Source organism: Sphaerodactylus townsendi, linkage group LG02 (genome assembly GCF_021028975.2).
Source record: "Sphaerodactylus townsendi isolate TG3544 linkage group LG02, MPM_Stown_v2.3, whole genome shotgun sequence".
Taxonomy (NCBI): Eukaryota; Metazoa; Chordata; class Lepidosauria; order Squamata; family Sphaerodactylidae; genus Sphaerodactylus; species Sphaerodactylus townsendi.
The window spans coordinates 87,087,834-87,111,624 of NC_059426.1; the positions used below are offsets into that span (position 1 = coordinate 87,087,834).

Below are 23,791 nucleotides of genomic sequence, written 5' to 3' on the forward strand. Positions count from 1 at the left end.
AATCCTGAAAAGAGGTACAAATGCTGACTTGTTGTATGTTTCAGTATCAATTGCTACTCTAATACCAGAAGTCTGTCTTCTCCCATCCAGAGACTAATGTTTTACATCCCAGACTGAAAGTGCATCTACTGACGTATTTTCAATCTGCCCTCTGAAAGTCATGCTGATGATGATCTTAACTACTTCACCACCAATTGACTGCCCAATCCTTTTGAAAGATTTCTGGCACTCATTTTTTAGGTGTCGCTGAAGTGATGTGGGTACAGGTTTTAGTTGATTCTTTTTTATTTTATGGTCACTTGCTCATTTCTTTTAAGTACCATATATACTCACATAGAAGTCGAATTTTTCAGCAAATTTTTTGTGCTGAAAAAGCCCCCCTCGACTTCTAAACGAGTCAGGTGTATTTTTTAAAAATATGTTAGGGTTTTTACTTTGTCGGCCACCAGGGGGCACAGTTTTTAGGCTAGCACAGGGGTAGGGAACCTGCGGCTCTCCAGATGTTCAGGAACTACAATTCCCATCAGCCCCTACCAGCATGGCCAATTGGCCATGCTGACAGAGGCTGATGGGAATTGTAGTTCCTGAACATCTGGAGAGCCGCAGGTTCCCTACCCCTGGGCTAGCAGCACCAAAATTTCAGGGTATCATCAGGTGACACTTCTGATGATACCACCCAGGTTTGGCGAAGTTTGGTTCAGGGGATCCAAAGTTAAGGACCCCGCAAGGGGGTGCCCCATTCCCCAATGTTTCCAAAGGGAGCTAATAGCAGATGGGGTTACATTTTGAGAGTCCATAATTTTGAGAGTCCTTGAACCAAACTTCACTAAACCTGGGTGGTATCATCAGGATAATCTCTTGCTGATACCAGACAGGTTTGGTGATGTTTGGTTTAGGGGATCCAAAGTTATGGATCCCCAAAGTGGGTGCTCCCATCCCCCATTGTTTCCAATAGGAGATAATAGTGGATGGGGATACCCTTTTGAGAGTCCATAATTTTGGACCCCCTGAACCAAACTTCACCAAACCTGGGTGGGATCATCAGGAGGGTGTGCTAAAGATACTCAGAAATGTTGGTACTGCTAACATAAACATTCCTCCCCTGACAGGCACCCTCAAATTTTCCCCAGATTCTCCCTTTAAATCACCCCCTTGGGAGTGGATTTAAAGGGAGAATCAGGGCTTACAGAGCTAATTTACTGTTTTTCTTTGAAATAAATATTCAAAAACATTTAACCTACTGATGCCTCAATTAATGTAATTTTATTGGAATCTATTTTTATTTTTGAAATTTACCAGTAGATGCTGCATTTCCCACCCTTGACTTATATGTGAGTCAATAAGTTTTCCCAGTTTTTTGTGGTAAAATTAGGTGCCTCAACTTATATGCGGGTCGACTTACACACGAGTATAAATGGTATGATATTTAGCAATTTTTTATTTCTGCTACTGCATCTTATGGTCAGCAGACTTTTTGCACAAGAGCTTTGTTTCTCCTGATTAAACTGGGAGTTATTTGGATTGCTCAATATCAGTGCTGTGGAATTTGTCATGGTCAGTTGTGACTTTGTTGTACAATGATGCAGTCATTTGAACTGAGTTAAGAGCTTTCTCCTACAACAGAGTCTTCAGTATGTTATCATGATTATATCTAGCTTGTTTTGTAAACTTAAGGAAGTAATGGTAGGAGTCTACTTTATGCTCCTCCCTGAAACATAAAAGTCAAAGGCTATATACAACTGTGGCTGGGGTTTCTCAAATGTTTTGTGCTGAATCACAAGAATGCAGACCTGACCTAAGCAAATTTTTAAACAAATAGTTCTTAAAAACTGAGGCTAGCCTGAAGCTATCCAGGTCAGGGACTGATAAGTATATCTTTTCCCAACATTTGATGTCCCTTTTTACCAACACTGGAGCTTGATTCAAAATTAAAGTATACAGACCATGTACTTTTCCCAAAAACAGATCGTCAGTCATGCTTTCAAATAATTTGGGGTTGTTTTTATTTTTCGGCTGACATTGTCTGTTTCTTACCAATGATCCAAAAATATGTCCAACCAGCTTTAAAAACGATCTATATATTTTTATTGATTTAAAAAATGTTTTGTACTTGCTCATAGCATCTGTTTGATATTGGTTAAGTTCTAACTCAGTAAATAAGTATTTCTATGGCAACAGAAATTAGCACAGAATTAACTAAACAAAGATACTAATGCTATAGCAACTTAATTCAGAAGTAAATCTTATTTTGTAAAGTAATAATGATGTGAGGAAGAATGACACTGTGCAAAAAGAACATTGTTTTCATCAGTATCCACATTTCATTAATTTCACATTAGTAACAATGTGAAAGCTGTTTCTTTTCTACAAATGAAATATGTCTCTCTAGCTTTTATAACCCTTCAGAGTTACAAAGGTACAATACTGGGTTTCCTCTCTTCCCCACTGTGACCTGTATGATTTCCTAAGTCTTCCCCCTTCCACATACACATCCAACTGCTGTCCCACCACCTGTGGCAAGGACATGTCTGAGAATCCCGGTTAAAAAGAAACTATCTGGAAATGGGAACAACAAGGAATAAGTAGTGAATGGTAGAAGGCAAAATCACCCCATCCCAGGCCTGATGTTTATCCTATCAAAACCATATTTCCCCTACTATATCTCAGCTCTTGGGTGGCAAGCTTGAACTTTGGTTCAAAGATTGTATTTTAATGAGTGATATATGAATACAACATAGTATGTATAACATTTATTGTGTTTAATTGACCCAGAAATACACTGTATCACTATATTTTGTTTTTCATGAAACAATTAATATAAAGATGGTGGCTGCTGCTAATTTATATAGTTACAGACTCACACAAATCCTGCTATGGGATTTTAAAATATTTCAGAATAGAAATTATAAAGATGGCGATATAAGCGATGAATCACCCACATTACCCATATATTAATCCCCGCTCTCCCCAATCCTATGGTAGGAGAGGCAGGGGAGTGGACTCAAATAAAAAGTATGGATAATGGTTGTTGCATTTTCAACATCATATTGGGTGGAATGTGGTTTTAGTGAGGTCATCCAACTTCTCTCCAAGCAAAGAAATGAACTCTAGATTACTGAATGTGGTGTTTTAATACTCCTGGTGAATGACTCTAACCAGAAATTCGGAAACTTCATTAAGTCCATCCATCGCACTTATTTATTTATTGAACATAGAAGTGGTTACTAAATGTGGTATGAAAGGTTCCTGCTAAACAGCTTTCAGACTTTAAAAAACTAATACTATTGGATCAATTTCATCAATTTTGTTGAAGAAATTAAACTAAATTGTATTTTGAATAAATATGCAATTAATTATTACTGCTTTGAAAGTTATTATTATTTTTAGTGAGTTGTGCAAAACTGCTACTCTGAATAATGCTTTTCATAGGGGAGGATACAGTAGAGTAGGAGGTTGTGGAGAGAAATTTATGAAACCAAGAAGGTACCCAAAAAAGTTTGGGACCCACTGCTTTAGTGGATTCCAACACTCTATAATGATTATTAATTTTTGCTAAAACTCTAAATACTTTAAAAACAATGATACCCAAATCAAAAAGATATAGTTTATTCAAACAAACAATGATCCATGGTGGTCTTTCTCTTCATGAAGCCGATCTGTTCTATACCAATGGGCTTTTTTATCGAGATCCAGGTGAGAAGATGATTAAGTAAAGATCTGGCATACAATTTGCCTGAAATTGACAAAAGACTACTTGGTCTATAGTTGGAAGGTAAATTACAGTCCCCCTTTTTGAATAAAGGAATAATAATGGCATTAGTCCATATTGAAGGAACTAGACCTGAGTTGTTCACCATGGTGAATAAAGTGGCTAACAGAGGGGACTACCAGTTGGAGAAAAGTTTATAAAGTTCAGCCAGCATACCATCTAATCGAGGAGCTTTATCGGACTTAAGATCTTCAATTAATGTCCGTATTTCATTCTCTGTTACAGGTGGCCACCTGGGTGTGTCATTAAGCGAGGGGGGCTCATCATTAGATTTACCAATAGACCCATTTTTGAAAAGATTACAAAAATAACGATGCCAGATCTGAGGATCAGTAGTAGAAATGGTAGATGTTGAAGCACACGTCCCACTGCCAACTAAGCGCCAGAAGCTTCTGGTATCATTTGAAAAGGCTGCCTGTATAAAAGTCTTCCACTTCTAATTAATTTAGCTATGACGACTTTCATGAAGGGCATGTGAGAGATGACTCTTCAACAGAAAATACTCAATAGGGAGATTAGCAGATCCTTGCTGTCTGGATTCATGACAGATTATCCACATTTGCTTTTTTTATTGTCCTACATTCCACAGTGAAATTAATCTCAGTAGGCGTCACACAATGCAAAGGTAGTGCAGCACCTTCTGTTTGGTGTCCCAATTTGGATCCATGCCTGGAAGCCAATTATAGAACGGATTCAATCTAACTTCCTATACGAGATCTTTGGTGTCCCCTGTTGCGTCCCATATGCCGTTTTATGTTTAGAATTGGGGCAACACCTGCTGGAATCAAAGGCATGGGTTGCAACCTTCAAATTTTGGGTGCACCTTTGTTTCCATACAGACCCATGTAGTTTAACTCAGCTAGCAATGTGGGAGCTTCAGCACTCGAATTGGAAGCTTCATTATTGAAGCCAAAGTCCTTTCTCTGGGTTTTACCTGGAAGTCTTTACTAATGATTACTCCTCCTGAGTTATTTCACCAACTAAAAGCTAGACTATTTGAACAGAAATACCAATTTCTTTTAAGTAAAGCACAGAGCTCTTGTTCTCCACTATTTTTTTGGAATTACTCCCCAGAAAGTCTACCCGGCTACTTACCTGGAAGCTTGGATAGGTTATGACCAGAGCAAGATGTAATTCCTTCCCCTCAGCTTTACTCCAAGGTTGTTTTTCTAATATCGCTCATCTTGAGCGACACTGCCTGTTCTGTCTCCATATACCAGACTCACTTGCTCATGTCTTGCTTCACTGCCCTAAACATAATAATCTTAGATCTGACCTGGTTGCATTCTTTCCTACAGATCTGCGTCTCGTCCAGACAAGATAAAAATGATTAAATTACTGAATAATGCTGAGGTAGAAATATCTGAAGCTGTAGCCACATTCTTAATACATGTTTGCATGCCTTGGAATAATGTTCTTTTAACTGTAACTTTATTAAGTTTTAACGGTTTTGGGGGTTTTTCTATTAAAGGTTTCTGAAATCTGACACCTTATTCAAACAAATCAGTTCCACTGATATATCTGTCCTGAATCTGTCTAAACACCTTTTAAAGCCTGTGCATGTGGCCCTCACTATATAACACTGTAGCAGTGAATTCTAAATTTTAATCAGCCATTGAGGAAAGAAGTATTTCCCTTTGTTCTGAAACTTACCTGCCAGTGCATAGCTGTCCCTTTAGGTCCTAGCTCTGAAGATGGGGTACCTGTTTGGGTTAAGAACTGAAAGAGGATAGCCACAGACTGTGGACTTTACCATCTCCCTTGGATGTTTATGCAAAGGGTTCACGCAGTAGTAAGTGCCCTTTCTATGGTTTATCTGCCAACAATGTATCTGTGTTTGCTGTAAGTCCACATGGCAGGGATTTATCAGACAGCAAATCATGGCATGCACCCTACCTTATGAGTTCTGTAGCAACCTGGCTGTGGTTTTTGTCGGGCTGGGGTGGGGGTGGGGGGGTGAATGTGTGCTGGGGAGGGGTCTTGGCTGCTGCAAGGTAGGGAAATTACTTGGCACAACTTTAGTCAACATCCAGAGCTGCTTGGGGCCTCATGGGCTTTGACAGCAGCAGTGTGGGACACTCGTTTTTGGCCACTCTGTGGTCACCTATGGGCTGTACTGCGTTTTTTCATGGTGAAACTTGGTGCCTCTGTCAGGCCTGTAATTTCCTGGATCCCCTTTGAACCACTTTTTAAAAAAAAAAAAACTAGTGAACATTTGCAACTTCCATTACAAAGGCAGATTGGTCCACATAGTGTTGGTTTTCCACTTTTTGTGTTTGCAATACTGGCACTGTAAAGGAATAAAATACAGTTGTACACCACTTATTCAATTTCAGGCAAGTCTCAACATTCAAGGATATTCTGAGTAAACAGTTCTAAAATATTTAAAGTGTTATAATTTATACAACTGTTCCAAAAATGAAATAAGTTAATTAATTTTCTGGTATTGATTTTTCTGACTCATGACGTACAAGTGTTGCATTATGGATCAATATGGGATCAATGCATGAAAATGCTAACTGACAGGATTACATTTGGCTTTAAAATATATTATGCTTATTTAACATGCAGTAAACCTCCAAGAAATAGTGCTTCTAACAGTGCCAAGAGATTTTATTGCATTTCCATTGGGGAGACAGAATTATACATAAACTAATTGAGAAAAAGCATCAACAGCACATGACAGCCATGATTTAGACACAAAAGATGTGATCCATGAGTTTAACTATACTAAACTCTTATGAACTTTTTTTCTACTAAACCACTCTAACAGCCCAGTCCTGAGGCCAAGGCACTGCCTCTAGAGGACATCCAGGAGGGGCAGGAAGATAGCAAACACCAGAAAATCCCGGGCTACCTGAAAAGCTCCCATTGCAGCAAATGGACGTTTGCCACTCTTTTGAGTGGTGTAAGTCAGAGACCTATGCCAGGAGCATTCCCGTGCCAAAAGGTTGTTGAAATCTAGTGGATAATATTTTAAACTGGCCCTTTGTGGAATGCCTTCCCACACATATACATAATTCTATCATTTGCAGCTTTGAGAATGCAATACTTGTGCCTAATGGTTGAATACTTCATTTGTTTATTTACTTCATTTATACCACAGCTTTCTCCCCAATGGGGATCTCTCAACAAACCTGTAAGGTAGGTTAGTGTTTGACTGGCCCAAAGACAACTAGACCAGCTTCCATGACAAACTAGCAATTAGAACTTTTGCCACTGGAATCTTAGGCCGTTTCCGCACGGCCACGCTGGGGGTTGGGTCGGCATACATGGCGTAAGCGGATCCTGAGATTTGCAGTGGGGAAGGCAAGCGCTTAGCCTTGGCCCGGGCGCGGGCTGCATGCCATCCCTAACGCCTTACTGTGTCCTCCAGCGCGTCGCACAGGCCAGGGGACACCCCCCACTGCCCTGCGCGACAGCTCGGAAGTTGCAGGGCAAGGGGGCATGTCCCCTGGCCTGCAAACAATCTGCGGCTGCTTGAGCCTCCTGGAGGTTTCATGATGAAGCGTTTGAAAAGAAGATGGCACCTTCCAGCTGCTGCCGTTCACATGGCAGCGGTTGGAAGCCGCTGTTTCACAAAAACCTCGCTCGGGGAGCAAGGTTGGGAAACAGCGGCTTTGCGCCACTGGGGGGGAGCGAGGGCGGCGCGGCTGCGATGCAGCTGCACCCCCCATGCGAACAACTCCCTAGGGACGGCGTTTTTGCCGACCCTAGGCACTGTTATTGGCCCGTGCAGAAAGGGCCTTAAATTATGCTTTTAACATTATCTCATTCAAGTATGATATTGATAACATTTTACTCTGTATTCCATACTAAGTAACCTACTACATAACTTATATAAAGTTTCACAATAGTCTGTCTCAGAAATATTGCGTTATTATATGCTATATTCCTCCACCACACAACTTAACATGCCAGATCTTTGTTGTAGAATGCTCCACCTGGGTCCTAGTGCCTACGTAGTCTTCTCCTCCCCAACTGTTTGATAGTCCATTGATGAACTATAAAGGTCTTGTATCAAAATACCATGTTCAATAATGAACAAAATAATGGTTTTGACCAAGGATGTATGTAAAAATGAATAATTCTCATATTTGTTTGGGACTGTACAATTTTCTCAACTGCTGCACCTCAATTGACCATGCTAACATCTTTTTAAGAGCATAATAAATACACTTGCACTTCAACATAATTTGTTGTATGTTTACAAACTACAGCATTTGGACATTTTTATTAAAACTCCTCTGCTGTAAAATAAACATAAAGCTCAGAATTTTCATTTTAACCCATTCTGAGTAAAAACAGTAAGTTTCCTACATCCATTTAACTATGAGCAATGGAAGTTCTAGAAAATTTATTTACATATACAAAAAATACACAGATACATTATACTACTTTTATTTATTTAAAATCACCATAAAATTTGATCCTATGTATTTGCTTTTTACCATTTAAATTAAGAAGTATAGCATATAATCATTGGTATCTGAAAAGTGAGCAGCCTGATCCTATGCAGGTTCACTTGAAAATAATTCCTTTTCAATTCAACTGAACTTATTCACTGCTAAGTATTTACAGGATTGCTGCTTCAAGGTAGAAGTTAAACAGAAAATGTCTAGGCTGGATTAAAGAAGGAACCTTTGGGAACTTACTGTTCATGGCACGGCTGTGTGTTTAGCAGTGAGATTTCCCTGTGGTTTTCTGTTTTGATTGGATTACCCCACTGCAAAGGACCCCTAGACCAGACCATTTTGCATTCCTCCTGCTATATTGCTTGCTTCCTCCCAACCTTCTTTTTTGGCACTTTTTTGGGGGGGAGGTCCCCATATTTGATCTGACATTAATTTGCTGGATTAAAGAGGGTCCATTGCTCTAGTGGCAGATCTTCACTGCCATTGTTTTTTTAAAAAAAAAACAACAACAAAAAGGGGAGGTTCTGCCAGTCCTCTCGCCCCCTTGGTCTCCAGAACCCCAAAAGCATCGCCAGAGAAAGCTGAATGCCAGTTTGCAGGGAGAAGACGCAGCAGCAAGTTAGCAGCTCTGAGGCAAGCTGGGTTTGACAAGAAGTCTTTGCAGGAGCCAGACTGCAGTAATACAGCTGCATAAAGTATCTGCACTGGTGGGTGGGATATTTCCTATTAAAGGGGTTGGTAGTCAAGCTGTGTGGTGACAGCAACCATCATGCATGGACTTGTAAGCCACTGTTTAAGTTTCTGGTGCCTGAATCTGTTTTTGATCTTGCTTTAGACTCTGGCCTTGATTCTGTTTCACCCTTCTGTACTTGGAGCTTGATTCCATTAAACTACTGACCCAGCTGTGAGCTTTGACTCTGCTTGGTAAGGGCCTGTCTGTGACAGAGTGGGAAAGATGTGTGCGTAATTAAGAATCTAACCTGACAGTAATGAACACTTGCCCCAAAGTGCATAAAAAGGGCAAGGAGTCAAGTCTTCTTAAACTGTTTCTTTAGCCATTGGCCAAATATTTTAAAGCAGATGCTTTTAGTTTTACTTCAGATTTCTGTTTTCTTTCCCATTTTTTCTGGGTTTTTTGAGAATAGTTTTACCCTGATGTTTTTCTGGAAGCCAATTTACAGGCAGCTTTTGCTTTGTTCCTTGTGTATAATGTTTCTGTCATTTTTGTTTGTCCCACCCACTCCCGGGCCCCTTCCGCACACGCAAAATAATGCGTTTTCAAACCACTTTCACAACTGTTTGCAAGTGGATTTTGCTATTCCGCACAGCTTCAAAGAGCACTGAAAGCAGTCTGAAAGTGCATTATTCTGTATGTGCGGAATGAGCCCCAGTCTACTTTTTGATCACAAACATGTAAGGAAAAAGACATACCTCTGTGAGGGAAAGGACTGGAAACTTACTTTAAAAACAAACAAACTTAAAGCTGGGAATTCAGAGAACCTCATACTTCTACTGTTACAATACTCCAGCAATATTTTGACATTTTAGTGCCATTTTTTAAAAAGGGGGTGCTTTGACACTGATAACATTTGCATCCTCCCTTGAAAATCCTTGTTATTTAAGGCATGTGCGGAAGAAAATAAATTGACTCCACAACTGTGAAAATGCACAGGGAGGGCAGGTGTGCAGAACCACCATGCCCAAACTGATTCCAGTGCTTGTGGATCAATGTCCAAGAAAATTCAGAGTAAGGCAGAAGTGCAGCAAAGTTGTCAGTCATACTCCCATTATGTACACTGGTTTTTTCCTATATTTTCTTTCTGTGAGTAACCACTTGTCCTTTTAGATATCACTTTTCAGTTTTCAATGTCAAAATCTACTTGCTTAAGATCTCAAAAGCTTGGCACGACTCTTGTAAATATATTTTTCTCAGGTCTTTGTATATATTGGCATCCCAGAAGATATGAAACCAAAAAGCTCTTTATAAACTAAATATATTAGCCCTTTGCTGTGAACAATGTGTGAATGGCTGCCTGCCAAAACCCATTAATTCTTTGGTAAGCTGCTCCTTTATTACAGTTAGTGAAGTTTGTCCAGTATGCTGGTTTTTATTGAGCAATTCAGTTGTAAAAATGCTCCAAGAGAATCCATGAACAAACAGACTTTGTTATTAGCAAACATCTGCTTGCACGTTCGCTCAACTTTCTCTCATCCACTAGGAGTGCTGATATGGCAGAATACAGAGTGTTTCAAAAGAAAGATAATCTACTGTGCATTCTACATGGGAATTAGCAGTTGTGCTTCTGGAAACTCACTGAATGCTCAGATTAAAACTGCCAGTTGTCTCCACAAGCACTATCAAAAACTGGCACACTCCACAACTTTTAAAATTGTTCATTATATAAATGGAAACTCTGATATTAATGTGATGCTATTACTAAAAGGTTAATTTTAGGTTGATATTTTATCTTCCTGCGCAATCAGACATGGTGAATGTAGTTTTGCTCAAGATATACTAAAGTAACATATCAGGAAACTCTTCAGGAGTTTGCCAGTCAGATATAGGATAGGATGCTGTTACTTCACCAATGGACTGCATTTAGAGAATGGCACAGTGAAGACCTAGTGAAATGTATACACCAGCTCAGTTCAAAGAAGAACTTCAATAACTACATTAATTAAAATTAAATAAAAGTGTTTGCTGGCTAAATACAAACACACAAAATTGAAATTCATCTAAAATTACCAGGGGCAACCCCCCCTCCCACTTTTCAGATTTGCAGAAAGTTCCAGAGGGAAACATGCAAATGCATCGATTGTTCGGAAGTTACCATTTGTCACTATGGCAGAGGAAGTCTTACCTGCTCTTTGGAAATACAAGGCAAAGAGGGTCTCCTGGACATTTTGCAGCTGCCATAGTAGCTGATGGAAGTCTCCCCCAAGGACACGCAGCTGGATCTCCTCCGGGGTCGAATCACCGGAATCTTCTCCTCCGCGCTGCTGAGCCGCCTCGGGTGAGACTGGAGGGGGCGCCGCTGCGGCGACGAGCCACAAGAGGCGAAGATGCCCCGCTCGACGCCCGGCAGCGCCACCAGGCAGCCGGCCGCCCCGACCAAGCCTGAGAGCAGCGGCCGGAGGGCCGGGGGCAGGGAGCCCAGGCTGGTGAGCGACACCAGCCAGACGAGGCTGGAGAAGAACAAGACCAGGAGGCTCCTGCCCATTTTGAGGCTGGGCTGCCACAAGGTCAGCCCCGCCACGGCGCCGAGCGCGCACAGCAGCCGGCCCGCCACTATCTGCAGTTCGGCCGGCGGAGCCTGGGGGGCGCCCTCCTCCGCTGGATCTCGGCGGGGCAGAAGCGGCCACTGCAGCGCCAGCCAGTCCCCTGCGTAGCAGCACAGCGGCAGCGCCAGGACCCACCAGACTCCGCCGGGCTCGTCCCGGGCCAAGTACCGGGTGAGAAAGAAGAAGGCGCAGCCCAGGCTGAAGGCACAGCTAAGGCTGCGGCACAGCCCCTCCAGCAGCAGCAGCCCGGCCGCTCCGGGCGCCGCCGCCCCCTCCTGCCTCTGGCTCGCCCCCCAGAGGAGCCACCCGAGCAGCGCAACCGTTGCCGCGGCGCCCAAAGCAAAAAGGACCCGCCGGAAAGCGCCCGGCAGGAGCCGGAGGAGAGCCAGCGGGGGGCTCCGAGGCAAAGGCGCCGCGCAGCCCTTCACGTAGCCGTTCCTCGGGCTGCGGGCGAGGTGAGCGGCTCTGGGCGGAGGAGGCGGCGGCGGCGGGCTGGCAAGTTGGTTGTGTCCGCGTGGAGGGGCGGCGGAGGCAACTTGGCCCTCTTCCTTCATGGTGGTCGCGCGGGGCGAGGGAGGGGAGGGGTCAGCTTCTCCTCCCTCCGGCTTCCCTCATCTTACTTCAAGGAAGACGCGCTCTTGGAGACTCACCGCGGGCTCCACTCTGGGAGCTGGAGCTGCCGCTGTGGGGGTGAAGTGTCCGGTCTCGGAGCATGGTGGGTAAAGGGGGAGGGGGAGAAAAAGAGGGAGGGGGAGACGGGGAAGAGTGTCGTTTCTCTCCCGGACTGGCAGTCGCCTCCCAGAGCTTAACAACAGCAGTGGCCTCTTCGCGGACTTAAGACCCGGACGGGAGTGGGGGTGAGGACAAGGGTGACAGCGGCGACTCGGTGTTTACTTTTTTTTTTCATGCCTCTGCGCGTACAGACAGTCATTTAAGTTCAGCTAGATTCCAACGATCGTAGGGTAGAAAAAGAGTTAAATGTCAGACAGGGGAGGGGATTTCTGGAGCACAGCCTCGATGTCACTGGGACTTGGGCATGAGGAAAAGGGCCAGGGGCTTTTCTGTCATGGAGAGGAGAAGTTTCACAGCCTTTCGTGGGTCCCTGGTGTTGGCGGGTCTCTCCCCTCAACATCACTGCTGTCTCCCTCATAAAAAGTCATGTAGGCTGTCCAATTCTTAGTTACTTAGCTGCTCAGATTCCATTTCTGAGTTGCTTGCTGGGAATTTTCAAAAAGTAATTACTATTGCAACTTTATTAAGCTTAACAATTTATCCCTGTAAAATAGTTTTCAGATTTTTTTGGTTACACAAAAATATGAGAGGAACAAACTGAAACTTTCTGTTAATAGAAATAACTGATACAGGCTTGGATGGGTGTTACATTAAAATACCATTAAAACTTTACTTTTGACATAACAAATCATAAACTTTCATTTTCATTAGCTAACTATAGCTAATGCAGAGTTTTACAGTACTTACTACCAAGTGGGTCAGAGCGAAGTGCCATTTGCAAGGTCGTTTCTGAATCTAAAATTATACCTCTTCTGACTTAAAAGAACATAACATTTTCATCAAACTGTACAATCCAATGTTATAGACAGCTATGTGCTAGCCTAGCATATAACAGTCTCACTTTTGGATTACTAAATCCTTCCCTCTTATTTAAAGTATCTGTTCTGTACTTAGACTGTGAGCCAGCTTATTAAAAAATTAGTATAAGCAGAAGACTTATGGCAACTCAGTAGGGTTTTCAAGGCAAGAGACTAACAAACAGTCCGTTGGTATACTTACCGTGAAGGGGCCTTCTCCTGGTGGGCGACGAGGGAATCTTGTATGGGTGATTTCCCAACCCATTCTCAGGGAGGCAGGAACTCAAAGTTGCTACTTCCTGTGGACAGCTTGGGCATCCATTTTAGCTCCAGTCTTTAACTAACAAAGCAGTATGAACAAACTCCAAACACACAATAAGCATAACAGGAAGCAACAACAATTACATTGTAAGTGACAATAACCACAGAACAACGATAATAACCATGTGACCGCTAACCCACTGATTCTCTCTCTCAGAACATAACCGTCACCAAACTGACGGGAGATGAGAACTCGATTATCCTCTCAGCAATACTGGCTATTTTCAGTCAGGCATCAGGGAGGGCCAAGATGCCCTCGTCGCCCACCAGGAGAAAGTCCCTTCATGGTAAGCATACCAATGGACTGTTCTCCTGGAGGCGACTGAGGGCATCTTGTATGGGACCTCCCCAAGTAGTGTCCCTATGATGGGTGGGTATGTTAATCCTTGAAAAAATGCTCTAACACTCTGTGACCAAAAGCAGTCTCATTGCCCGCCATGGTGTGTAATCTGTAGTGTTTGACAAAGGATGTGGAGGAAGACCATGTGGCCGCTTTGCATACATCTTCTAAAGGAATATGGCGCCTAAAGGCCACGTTTGTAGTGGCTCTTTTCGTGGAATGGGCCGTGATCCCTGTTGGTACTAAAAGGTTGCAAGACTTATATGCCTGTTTTAAGTGTATGACTGAGTGCGGCCTTTGACATTCGGGCCCTCGGGTTAGGCACGAACACATTAATAAAAAGGCTTTCAGTTTTTCTGATAGACTCTGTGCGGATGATGAAGGCCTTGAGGGCTCTTCTGATGTCCAGGGTGTGCCATGGATCTCCTTTGGAAGTGATAGCAAAGGAAAAAATGTGGGGATAACAATCTCCTGTTTGAGATGGAAGAGAGACCCCTCCTTCGGGTTGAAAGTTGGAGCCAACCGCATGATCACTCTATCCTTGTAGAATATGCACAATTGCGAGTTTATTGAGAAGACACTGAGCTCGGATATCCTTCAAGCTGAAGTAATGGCAACTAGGAATAGGAGCTTCATTCAGAACCATTTAAGGTGAATGGACTGTATAGGCTCAAATGGAGTCTTTGTAAGTGCCGACAAGACTGTATTTAACCTCCAGGAAGGGAACCAATGCACTATAGGAGGTTGTTTTTGTTGAACTCCCTTAAGGAACTGGAGGATGTCTGGATGTCTGGAAGCTGGTAAGCCTTGTAACTTAGGCCAGACGTTGGAGAGGCCAGCGACATGTCTCCTGAGCATCGCACTTCTGAGTCCCCTCTTGAATCCCTCTTGTAGGAACTGGAGGATCTGGGGTTCCGTAGGATGTACAGGATTGAGCACGTTTCTGTTAGACCATTGCACAAAAACCTTCCAGGAGGAGATGTATATGCGAGTTGTGGAAGATCTGCAAGAGGCTATGATGGTGGAAATGACGCTATTGGAGTAACCCTTCCTCACTAGTGATTGCCGCTCAAGCGCCAGGCGGTCAAGCAGAACCACTTTGGGTCGGGATGTAGTATCTGCCCCTGAAACACCATGTCCACGGTCATTGGTAACTGAAGGGGCTAAGCACTGGAAAGTTGAAGAATGGATGAAAACCATGGCCATCTCGGCCACCACGCAGCCACCAGAATGACCTCTGCCTTTTCTGCCCAGATCTTCCTCAGTAGCTTTGGAGGAAAGGCGTACAGGAGCCCTTTTGGCCACAGGAACCATCAAGGCATCTGTTGCCCGCGCTAGAGGATGGAAGTATCTGGTGAAGAACACTGGTAGTTGGCCGTTCTTCTCTAACGCGAACAGGTCGACTATGGGAGTGCCAAACCTCTGGGTTATCGATCGGAAGATGGAAGGGAGAAGTTTCCATTCTGCCTTCAGCACTGTTTGGCTCAACCAATCTGCCTCAATGTTGAGGTTTCCCTGGATGTGCTCCGCCGACATAGATAGCAGGTGAGATTCTGCCCAGGCTAGGATACAGGTCGCCTCCTGGTGTAGCCGGGGCGATCTTGAGCCGTCCTGGTTGTTGAGATGGGCCTTGGCAGCGATGTTGTCCGTTCTGACAATTATGTGTCGATCCTGCAGAAAAGTCTGGAAGTGCTGCAGGGCTAGAAGGATGGCCCTCATCTCCAGAAAGTTGATTGAAAGGTGAGCATGATCTGTTGGCCATAGACCTTGCACAATTTTCCCTTGGAGAGAGGCACCCCATCCATGGAGACTGGCGTCTGTGAACAGCTGAGGTCTGTCCCAATGTAGATAAATCTTCCCTTTGGAGAGGTTTTTGCGGTGGGACCACCATTGAAGACTGCAGTGAAGATAGCAGGTGAGTAGCAAGGACTGATCCTCCTTTTTGATGATTTGTCGTTGGTAAGGCCTCAGGAACATCTGTAATGTTCTCGCATGGAATCCCCCCCCACTGCAACATGTCTATGACGGAAATGAACAACCCCATCAATCTGGCAAGTTGTAGCAGTGATGCTCTTCTGGCCAGGATAAGGGCAGCCACTAGTCTCTGGATTTTGAGAATCTTGGTATGTGGAATGAATAGGGAGTTGTGGATGGTGTCTATTATGGCACCGAGGTGCTCCATTCATGTAGATGGCGTTCGGGAACTCTTCTGTAAGTTGACCAAGAACCTGTGATGTCGGAGAGTTGAAAGGACTGTGGCCACATCCACAAGGGCTTGTTCCTTGGACCCTGACCAGACTAGGATATCGTCCAGGTAGGGGTGGACATGAATGCCCTGTTCCCAGAGAGCCATGATGGGTGCTAAGAGGACCTTCGAGAACACCCATGGTGTGGTTGCAAGGCCAAATGGGAGTGCCTTGTATTAGTAATGATTCTCCCCCCACTGCAAACCGAAGGAAGCGCCTGAGAAGAGGGTTGATGGGAATATGGAAGTAGGCTTCCATCAAATCCAGCAAAGTCAAGTAGTCTTTGGGGTGTAGATTCTCGACAGTGGATCTCAGGGTCTTCATCTTGAATCTGCGGAGATGGATGAATTTGTTCAAGTATTTGATATTCAGCATATTCAGGATCTGGGAAGACTGTCAGACTGGAAGGGTTTTCCGGCTTTCCTGCTTTACGGGAGTTGAAGGGACAAAAAGAAGAGTTGTTGTAGGCATTGCGCCTGCGGAAGGATTGCTGTGCTGGCCAATGCTTGCTGTCCCTGGGAGCCTGAGCAAGAGTGTGTTGTGAGCGGAATGAAGTGTATGGTTTGAAGGACGAGGAGCTGTGGTCTGGTCTAACATATCTAGGCATGGTTTTCTTTTTGTCAGATTCAACTAGGACTGCATCCAATTCCTTACCAAAGAGTCTAGAATTGTGGTAATCATAAGTGGTCACTACCTGCTTGGAGTGAAAGTCGGCTGACCATGGTCTTAACCAGGCTTGTCTCCTCACTACTACCCCCAGAGCCAAGGCTCAACACACCAACATTAGGGAATCAAAGGTGGAGTCCGCCAATTGGAAACTGCCATAAGTACCCTTTCCAACCCCTCTCTGACCCCCTAGTCCTCTGGTGGGACCATAAGGAGGAGTCACCAAATCCATAGGATGGAGGTCTAGCCATGGTAGACGAAGGGACTAGAGCTCTAATGGTCAAGGCCAGACGGTCGTGAAGTCTTTTAAAAAACACATCTGGTTGGCAATCCAGTGGATCTTTTAGGTTCCCCTCATCATCCTTAGTGACCAGCCCTCCTGACTGTAAAGCATCTACGGGAGCATCCACCAAGGGGGTTTGGATCATGGAATGTATGTGTTCTGGTAACACGTATAGTTTTTTGAGAAAGGCTGGGCAGCTTCTACTGGCTTCCAGGTTTAGCCACTCTTTCTTAATCCTGCGTTCAAAGTATTCTGGGAGAGAAAATACCTCTGGGGTATCCTCCATTTGGGGAAAAAAAACTTTCTTCCCTTTTGGGCTACCTTTGATTGGCTTTTTGGAATTTGACGGGGTGGAAGGGTCTTTCTCATCTGCGGGATTTTGCAACTCTAAAGCAGAAATTGTTTTTACCATCATTAAGGCCAAATTTTCCTGCTTGAAGAATCTGATGGATTGCTCATTAGTTTCAATGGGACCTTCTTCCTCTTCTGAAAAGTGTTCGGAAGAGTTCCCCCTCAGTACCCTCCTCTTCCTCTGGACACCTCTCTGTCTGTTGATATTGCCCCAATATCACTCAGCTCTGTTCATCAGACTTTTCTGCTCCAAGATCAGGTGACTATAACCTTTACTTCCCAAATTCCCTTCATCTGTTCCAAACCAATCCCCTCAACACTGTTTATATCCTAGGACTGTGTGTGTTTTCTGCTGCTTTGATTATTGTGTGCTTATTGTGTGTTTATTATTTGTCCTTTAATAAAATTGGTAAATTTTATCTTGCTCTCCTGTGGATTTCTTGCAAAGGCTGACTTATGTATGCATAGGCAACAAAGATCCCAAGTTTGCCTGACCTTTTGCTAAGGGTTCTGTCCAACACTGCAATAAAGCCAGTGTTTAAAAAAATTGTTAGTATATTCTCATGCTTTATTAAACTGATTCTGACAGCTTTATTTATCGGTTTTATTACAGTTGAATCGAGTAAATGTGAGGTAGAATTATTTTCATGTGATGGGGAACTGACTAGAAGCTGTGACTATTGAATTTCTGACTATCCTCGAGCAAAGTACTTCTCTTGTGCATTTTTATTCGATTTTATTTTTATTGTCTAAAATAATAAAAAAAAATTTATTGCAAAATAAACCCATGTTGAGTTGATTTGGCAGGATATATTTTCATGTTAACAATTATTTTAAATTTTATATAAAAATTAAATTTTATATGGATCATCCTGACAAACCATCCTCTTAAAATTCATATGATCTCTATCCTCACTCTTTCTTTCTTTTCCTTTTTCTTTCATTTACTCTTTCTCACTTGATTCTGATGAGTGTTCTTATTTAATGTCACATGTGCTTCTAAGTCAGCTGCAATGAGCTTGCTTGACACCATAGGCCTTATGCAGGTCCTGGGATCATACTTTCCACTCACTAAATTGTTCTGATGTCATACAAAAAAAAATGACCTCCAATTACAATTGCAAATGAACAAACATAGCCGTAAACAAACTCCACCCAGACACATGCAAATGCACCTCACACCCCTCACACCTGAGACATGGACAAAACAAATACCCAATTACACAAATAACTCCACACTGTTCCATGGAGAGAAACACATCTTACAGGGATGTGCCTCTGAAGATGCCAGCCATAGATGCAGGCATAGATAGGAGCTAAAACTACCCAACCATGACCATACAGCCTAGAAAACCCACAACAGCCATCTGACTGATATTATTTGGTCAGATTTTGCATTATAGCTCCTGACTGCCTGTGCTACGTCTTGCCTCACTATTAAAGCAACTCAGTTTCTGTCATTCCCTGAGTAAAACACTTTCGCCGATTACACACAAGACATCTGCTGTGTGATGGCAGCAAATGTCTATTGCTGCAAGATTTCTTGTACAGACATATATTTCTCAAGCCCTGCTTTCACTTCCAGCATGAATTTAATTTTGCTTCGCAGCCAGAGCAGGCGGATTGCCAATGAGCACAGCTTCGCTCTGAACCTCTGCCCACAGCCAGCCCACCAAGTCTCTCCCACCCCCATTCCCTTGCTCTGTTTTGCACACCTTCCCCACACCCTCCTTTCTGTTGCTGACTCCTTCCCACTTCTCTGAATGCTTGTATGGATATATCAATACATCTACAGAGAGTCCGCTTTTGCAAAGGAACAGCACAAGCGTCTCTTTCTGGCTCTACCCAACCTCCCCCACTCTGCTTCTGTCTGCTTCCATGACCAGGAGGACATTTTTAAAACTTTCTTTCATATACATGTGTATGTGTGATGGGGAAGGGAGGAGAAGAGAGTATCTGTGAGATCTGTGCCCTTAAGGCTGTTAATGGGCAGAGTTAAGAGAAGCAGCATAAGGAGAGGCCAGTTGAGACTTCTGTGGAGCAGGCACTGGGCTGCCTTCTCGCTTATAAACAGAGAAACCAAGGAGAGCCCTCTGCAAGACCACTGCTCAGAGAAGAGTCCCAAGGTAAGAGTTCCCTGCGTAATCAACCTTTGTAATTTTCTGACTCTACCTAAAATTGTCCTAATCCAGTTCATTTTAGTTCACTCACTCCCAGAATTGAAATGTTTAAATGTTCCATTTCTCATATCAAGGTGTAATGGTCACAGCTGAGACACTAGACTTAAGATGCATCCACCAGACTAAGATACATCTACCGCCTTTAGAAATCAGTGGACACATCAGCAGAAGAGAACAGGCAAAAACAGAGATGGCAGAGGTATCCTAAAGGCTAGCTATTGGGGAGCAGCTGTATTAGTTAAAGGTGACACTAGCGGAGGATTTTTCATAGACAATGGCAGTGCCATTACAGCTAACACTGGTCAGTAGTGCACAGAAGAAGGCAATGGTAAACCACATCTGACCAGCCCTTGCCTTGAAAACTTTATGATGAGACAATCCAAAATGAGTGCTGGAAGATGGTTCCCCAGGTTGGAAGCACTCAATCATCTACTGGAGAAGAGCGGAAGACAAGTAATGTAATCATTCCACCTTGAGTGACTCTACCAGCAGTTTAGCTTCTAGGCAGAGTCTAAACTCCTTACGGTATTGATCTTAGTTTTGCCAGCACACACAAATGCACTCACCGTGTTAAGGAGGCTGTAGCCATAGGTAATTGCATAACATAAACATCATATAAAGACACATACACACAAAATACCACAAGTAAATAACATTAAAATGTATCAAAATACAAATATAAACTACGAATCCCATCCAATCACTTTTTAAAATGTGCCCTGTACATATCACAACTTAAAGCTACAGTTTAAATTAAAAACGTATTAAGTAGAAGGTATGAACATTAGTGGAAATGACTATTCTTAATGTGATTTGTTTTACTTCTGATATTAAATAAATCAACTGAAGTTTCTGAAAAAAGCATACAACCTGCTTCTTTCTTTCTTTGATGCTCTTACTCTGGAAGACTGAGAAACTGCAGAACATTATACAAAGGAAAGACCACAATGTGCTAAATTCAACCTTAACTAGTTTTGTAAGAAATTAGCCCACCTTGATTTATGCCCTCCATCTAATGATTAAATCTGAGAGAAACCAATGGAAATACTTAGTTTTATCTTATTTCTCATTGCTTTCAGTAGGATGTATAGTACAGTCTTTCCCTCCATGCCATGAATATCTTCACCTGCCCATTTGTACATATTAAATCTTTATTAAAGGGGCAGAACTGTTTTCTCCAGTTGGCAACCCAACTTGAACTCAGTAGGAGAATAAACAGCACTAGACTGGGGAACAAATGGCCATCAGAAACTACACAGAGGGCTGGATTCTGTCTACCTGGGCAGGAAGCCCTGCTTAAAGGGGGGGGGGGGAGCAATGAAGAAAGTGTATATATTCCTTTAAATTTACTTAGCAATAATTTATCTAGTTTATTGGGTCTTTTATGAGGTAACAATTTGGTTTTGCTAGGTTGTTTACAATGCAACCATATGACCTTACTAAAGTTGTAAATTGTGTTTGGGTTTAGTTTAAGAGGTGTTATTCTTTGGATAATGGAATAGGCTTTTACAAGGTCACATTCTAAACCGGACAGATAGGTCTTAATTGCCAAGAATGCTCAGGTGGGGGTCATCTCCCTTATCAACTCTATTTGACAGCCAATTGGTTAATTACTGATCAGATGCTCTAGATGAGCCAATTCTATAAAACCCCTGACACCATTTTAGGGAGATATGTTATAAATAGATTCATTCATCAGGATTCTTCTTAAGATTTTCTTGTTGAAGTTCTTGTTATTTTTCTGGCTTAGGCTGAACAGCCTTGTATTGTTTTTTATACTTGGAACTGTCTGGAGCTGAGAGAGAACTGATTTTATTATCTCTTTTTTTTCTTTCAATAAAATTTTAAAATCTCATATGTTTGAGAGTATCTGGATAGAGATCCCAGGTTTCAGTGCATTACTGGTAAGGTACCTAGCCTTTTCACAGTGGCATAGAAGCAGAACCTTTTTTCACAGAAGAAATTATTAGGTTTAGTTGGTCTCTGCTTTAGGAAGACCTGGAATAGGGAATGAGAGCAAATTAAAGATCTCTGAAAATTATTTCTGTAATTAAAAGGTTCGTGATGATAGATTCAATCCCAGAACAAGTACTGGTCACTGGGAATATTATTTAGTCACAATCTAAAGAAGAGGCAAGACACTGCATACGTTTCATTGGCTTAGGGGAGAACATTTTGTTGTGTACCATAATAATCCAAATTATAACATGCAGAAAGCATAAAACACTAATATGCATCATGTCATTTAAGCATTTAAATGTAGTTGTTCACTAAAAACTGAGGTCTTTTTGCAATAATCCAGAAATGGTTTGTCATATACCATCACCTGTTATTTTTTGGCCATGCTCCATGAGATGCCAACTTTCTACAATCTGGTAGTGGCTACGGGAAGACTTATCCTTGTGAAATGTATGCACAACACATAGCTTTGATGTAACCTCAGAATTATCTTATAAATCAGAGGATACGCTTCTAGATCTGCCTTCTTCTGCATTAAACTGGGTTCCTACATGACTATGATGGTAAAATTATTTTTTCCCCATCCCCAAGAGAGAAGTGGAAATAGCACTCCCCACTCAGGCTTCTAATCAATTACTTCAACTCCAGGCTGTGGGTTGCTCAGAACCATTTTAAAGATGTTTCTGATCAAATCATTTCTAGAGGATAGTCCTCTGAGCAATCATGATCTGATTCCATGCATTTGCTTCACTTAGCCCAAGAGGCTAGCATGACTTTTTTATCTTGCTGATTCAGCACCCATCTATGTCAGGAGCAGAAGATGGCAAAATTCCCTATTGTCCATCACAGATAGCAAAAACCAAGTACTGAACTGCTATAGTACCATGTCTTGTGTTGCAGAGGTGATACTGTTCAGCCCACCAGGTAAAATCCTTTTCTCAAGCTCAGCTCTGTGTCCCCACCTGCAGAAGTGAGGCAGATGACAACCATAACAGAGCTTTCCCACTGGCTAGCTTCTCACATCTGGTATGCCTTCCCCCTAGAGCAGGGGTCTGCAACCTGCGGCTCTCCAGATGTTCATGGTCTACAATTCCTATCCATGCTGGCAGGGGCTGATGGAAATTGTAGTCCATGAACATCTGGAAAGCCACAGGTTGCAGACCCCTGCCCTAGAGGATTGTCTGCAAATTAACTTAGAGCTCCATCCTAATGGTGGTGGTTTTGCCCATCTGCTGGTGTAAGTGCCCCAGAGAGGACAAATCCTCTGGCACGGCCGCCCCACCACTCCCACAAGTGGATTTGGGACACCCCACCTTTTGTTGGGGATCTTACTCTCAAATATGTGTAGGATAAAACATTTCTTTTTACTCAGGCTTTTAATTAAGGAAGATATTTAAATATTGTTTTTTTAAAGTCTGCTTCTAGTTTAATATCTATACTACGAGATTTGAGAGTGTTGTTTATACTGTTTTGTGTTCTATTTGGGGTTTTAATGCTGGGTTTTAACAGTTTGTTAATTTTTAACAATTTTATGGTGTTTGGAGTTTTGATCATATTTTCCTCTGTAAATTGCCTCTCGCATGTTCTCTGGAGAGGAAGCACAGACATTTTCTAAATAAAAAAAAAATCAGCTAGCGAAAATTCACAGCATGATGATAAACATTAGCATTGGCTGTTGCCTGCACAAAAGCTGGCTTTTGAAAGTACTAGCTAGAAAATCTGGCAACTCATTTTGCAGGCAGTAATTCCATTTTTGTAATAAGTAGGCACTTTAAAGCATAATGACTTGAAATAAGAATTACATGAAAAATGCTGAAAATATAAGGAAGTTTGAGAATATAACTCACTTCTGTGGGGAAAATGCTATTGTATAAAGTTGTAAGAAGTGATTTAGTACATTTTATTTCTTAGTAAATGTTCAACTACAGAGTAAAATTTAGATTTATTAAATGTGAATCAACAGAACAGTGTACACTTGACATCAAAACTTCCAGTTTTTTCTGTAAGCGGGATGATTCTCTGCAAGTTTATTTATATATAAAGCCCATTATGTTTAATGGAGGTTACTCCCAAGGGTCACAATCTCAATTTTCTTCTGAGTTTAAGAGAAAACAGAAGTTCTTTCTTGCTTCATTTGTTTCTCCCTGACAACAACTAACCTTCTACATACATACTTGGGAGTTCCATGGAACTTGTTTTCCAATAAACATGCATGAGAGTTGCATACTTCCCCATTGTTCTGACTAAGTGTGCATTTGTATATCTTCCCAAACAAGTTATTCACAATACTTTTCTCTTTTCCTTCTGCATTCTGAAGAAAGTATATAATAAAATACACCTAAAGAAAACATCAATAGATTTCAGCCGAAGACATTATTTCAGCAACTATT

At 42.4% G+C, this 23,791-nt stretch overlaps 1 protein-coding gene across 2 annotated transcripts in view; it reads right to left on the reverse strand.

The window, feature by feature from the left end:
- PDE3B (phosphodiesterase 3B) overlaps positions 1-12,200 on the reverse strand; it is a 56,891-nt gene extending 44,691 nt beyond the window's left edge. The window contains exon 1 of one of the 2 annotated variants that reach the window (XM_048483391.1): positions 11,046-12,200. In XM_048483391.1, coding sequence (XP_048339348.1) covers positions 11,046-12,020 — 975 coding nt within the window. In that variant the 5' untranslated portion in view covers positions 12,021-12,200. The remainder of the gene's footprint in view (positions 1-11,045) is intronic. The other variant, XM_048483390.1, reaches the window with a different exon arrangement.
- Between the last annotated feature and the right edge of the window lie 11,591 nt (positions 12,201-23,791).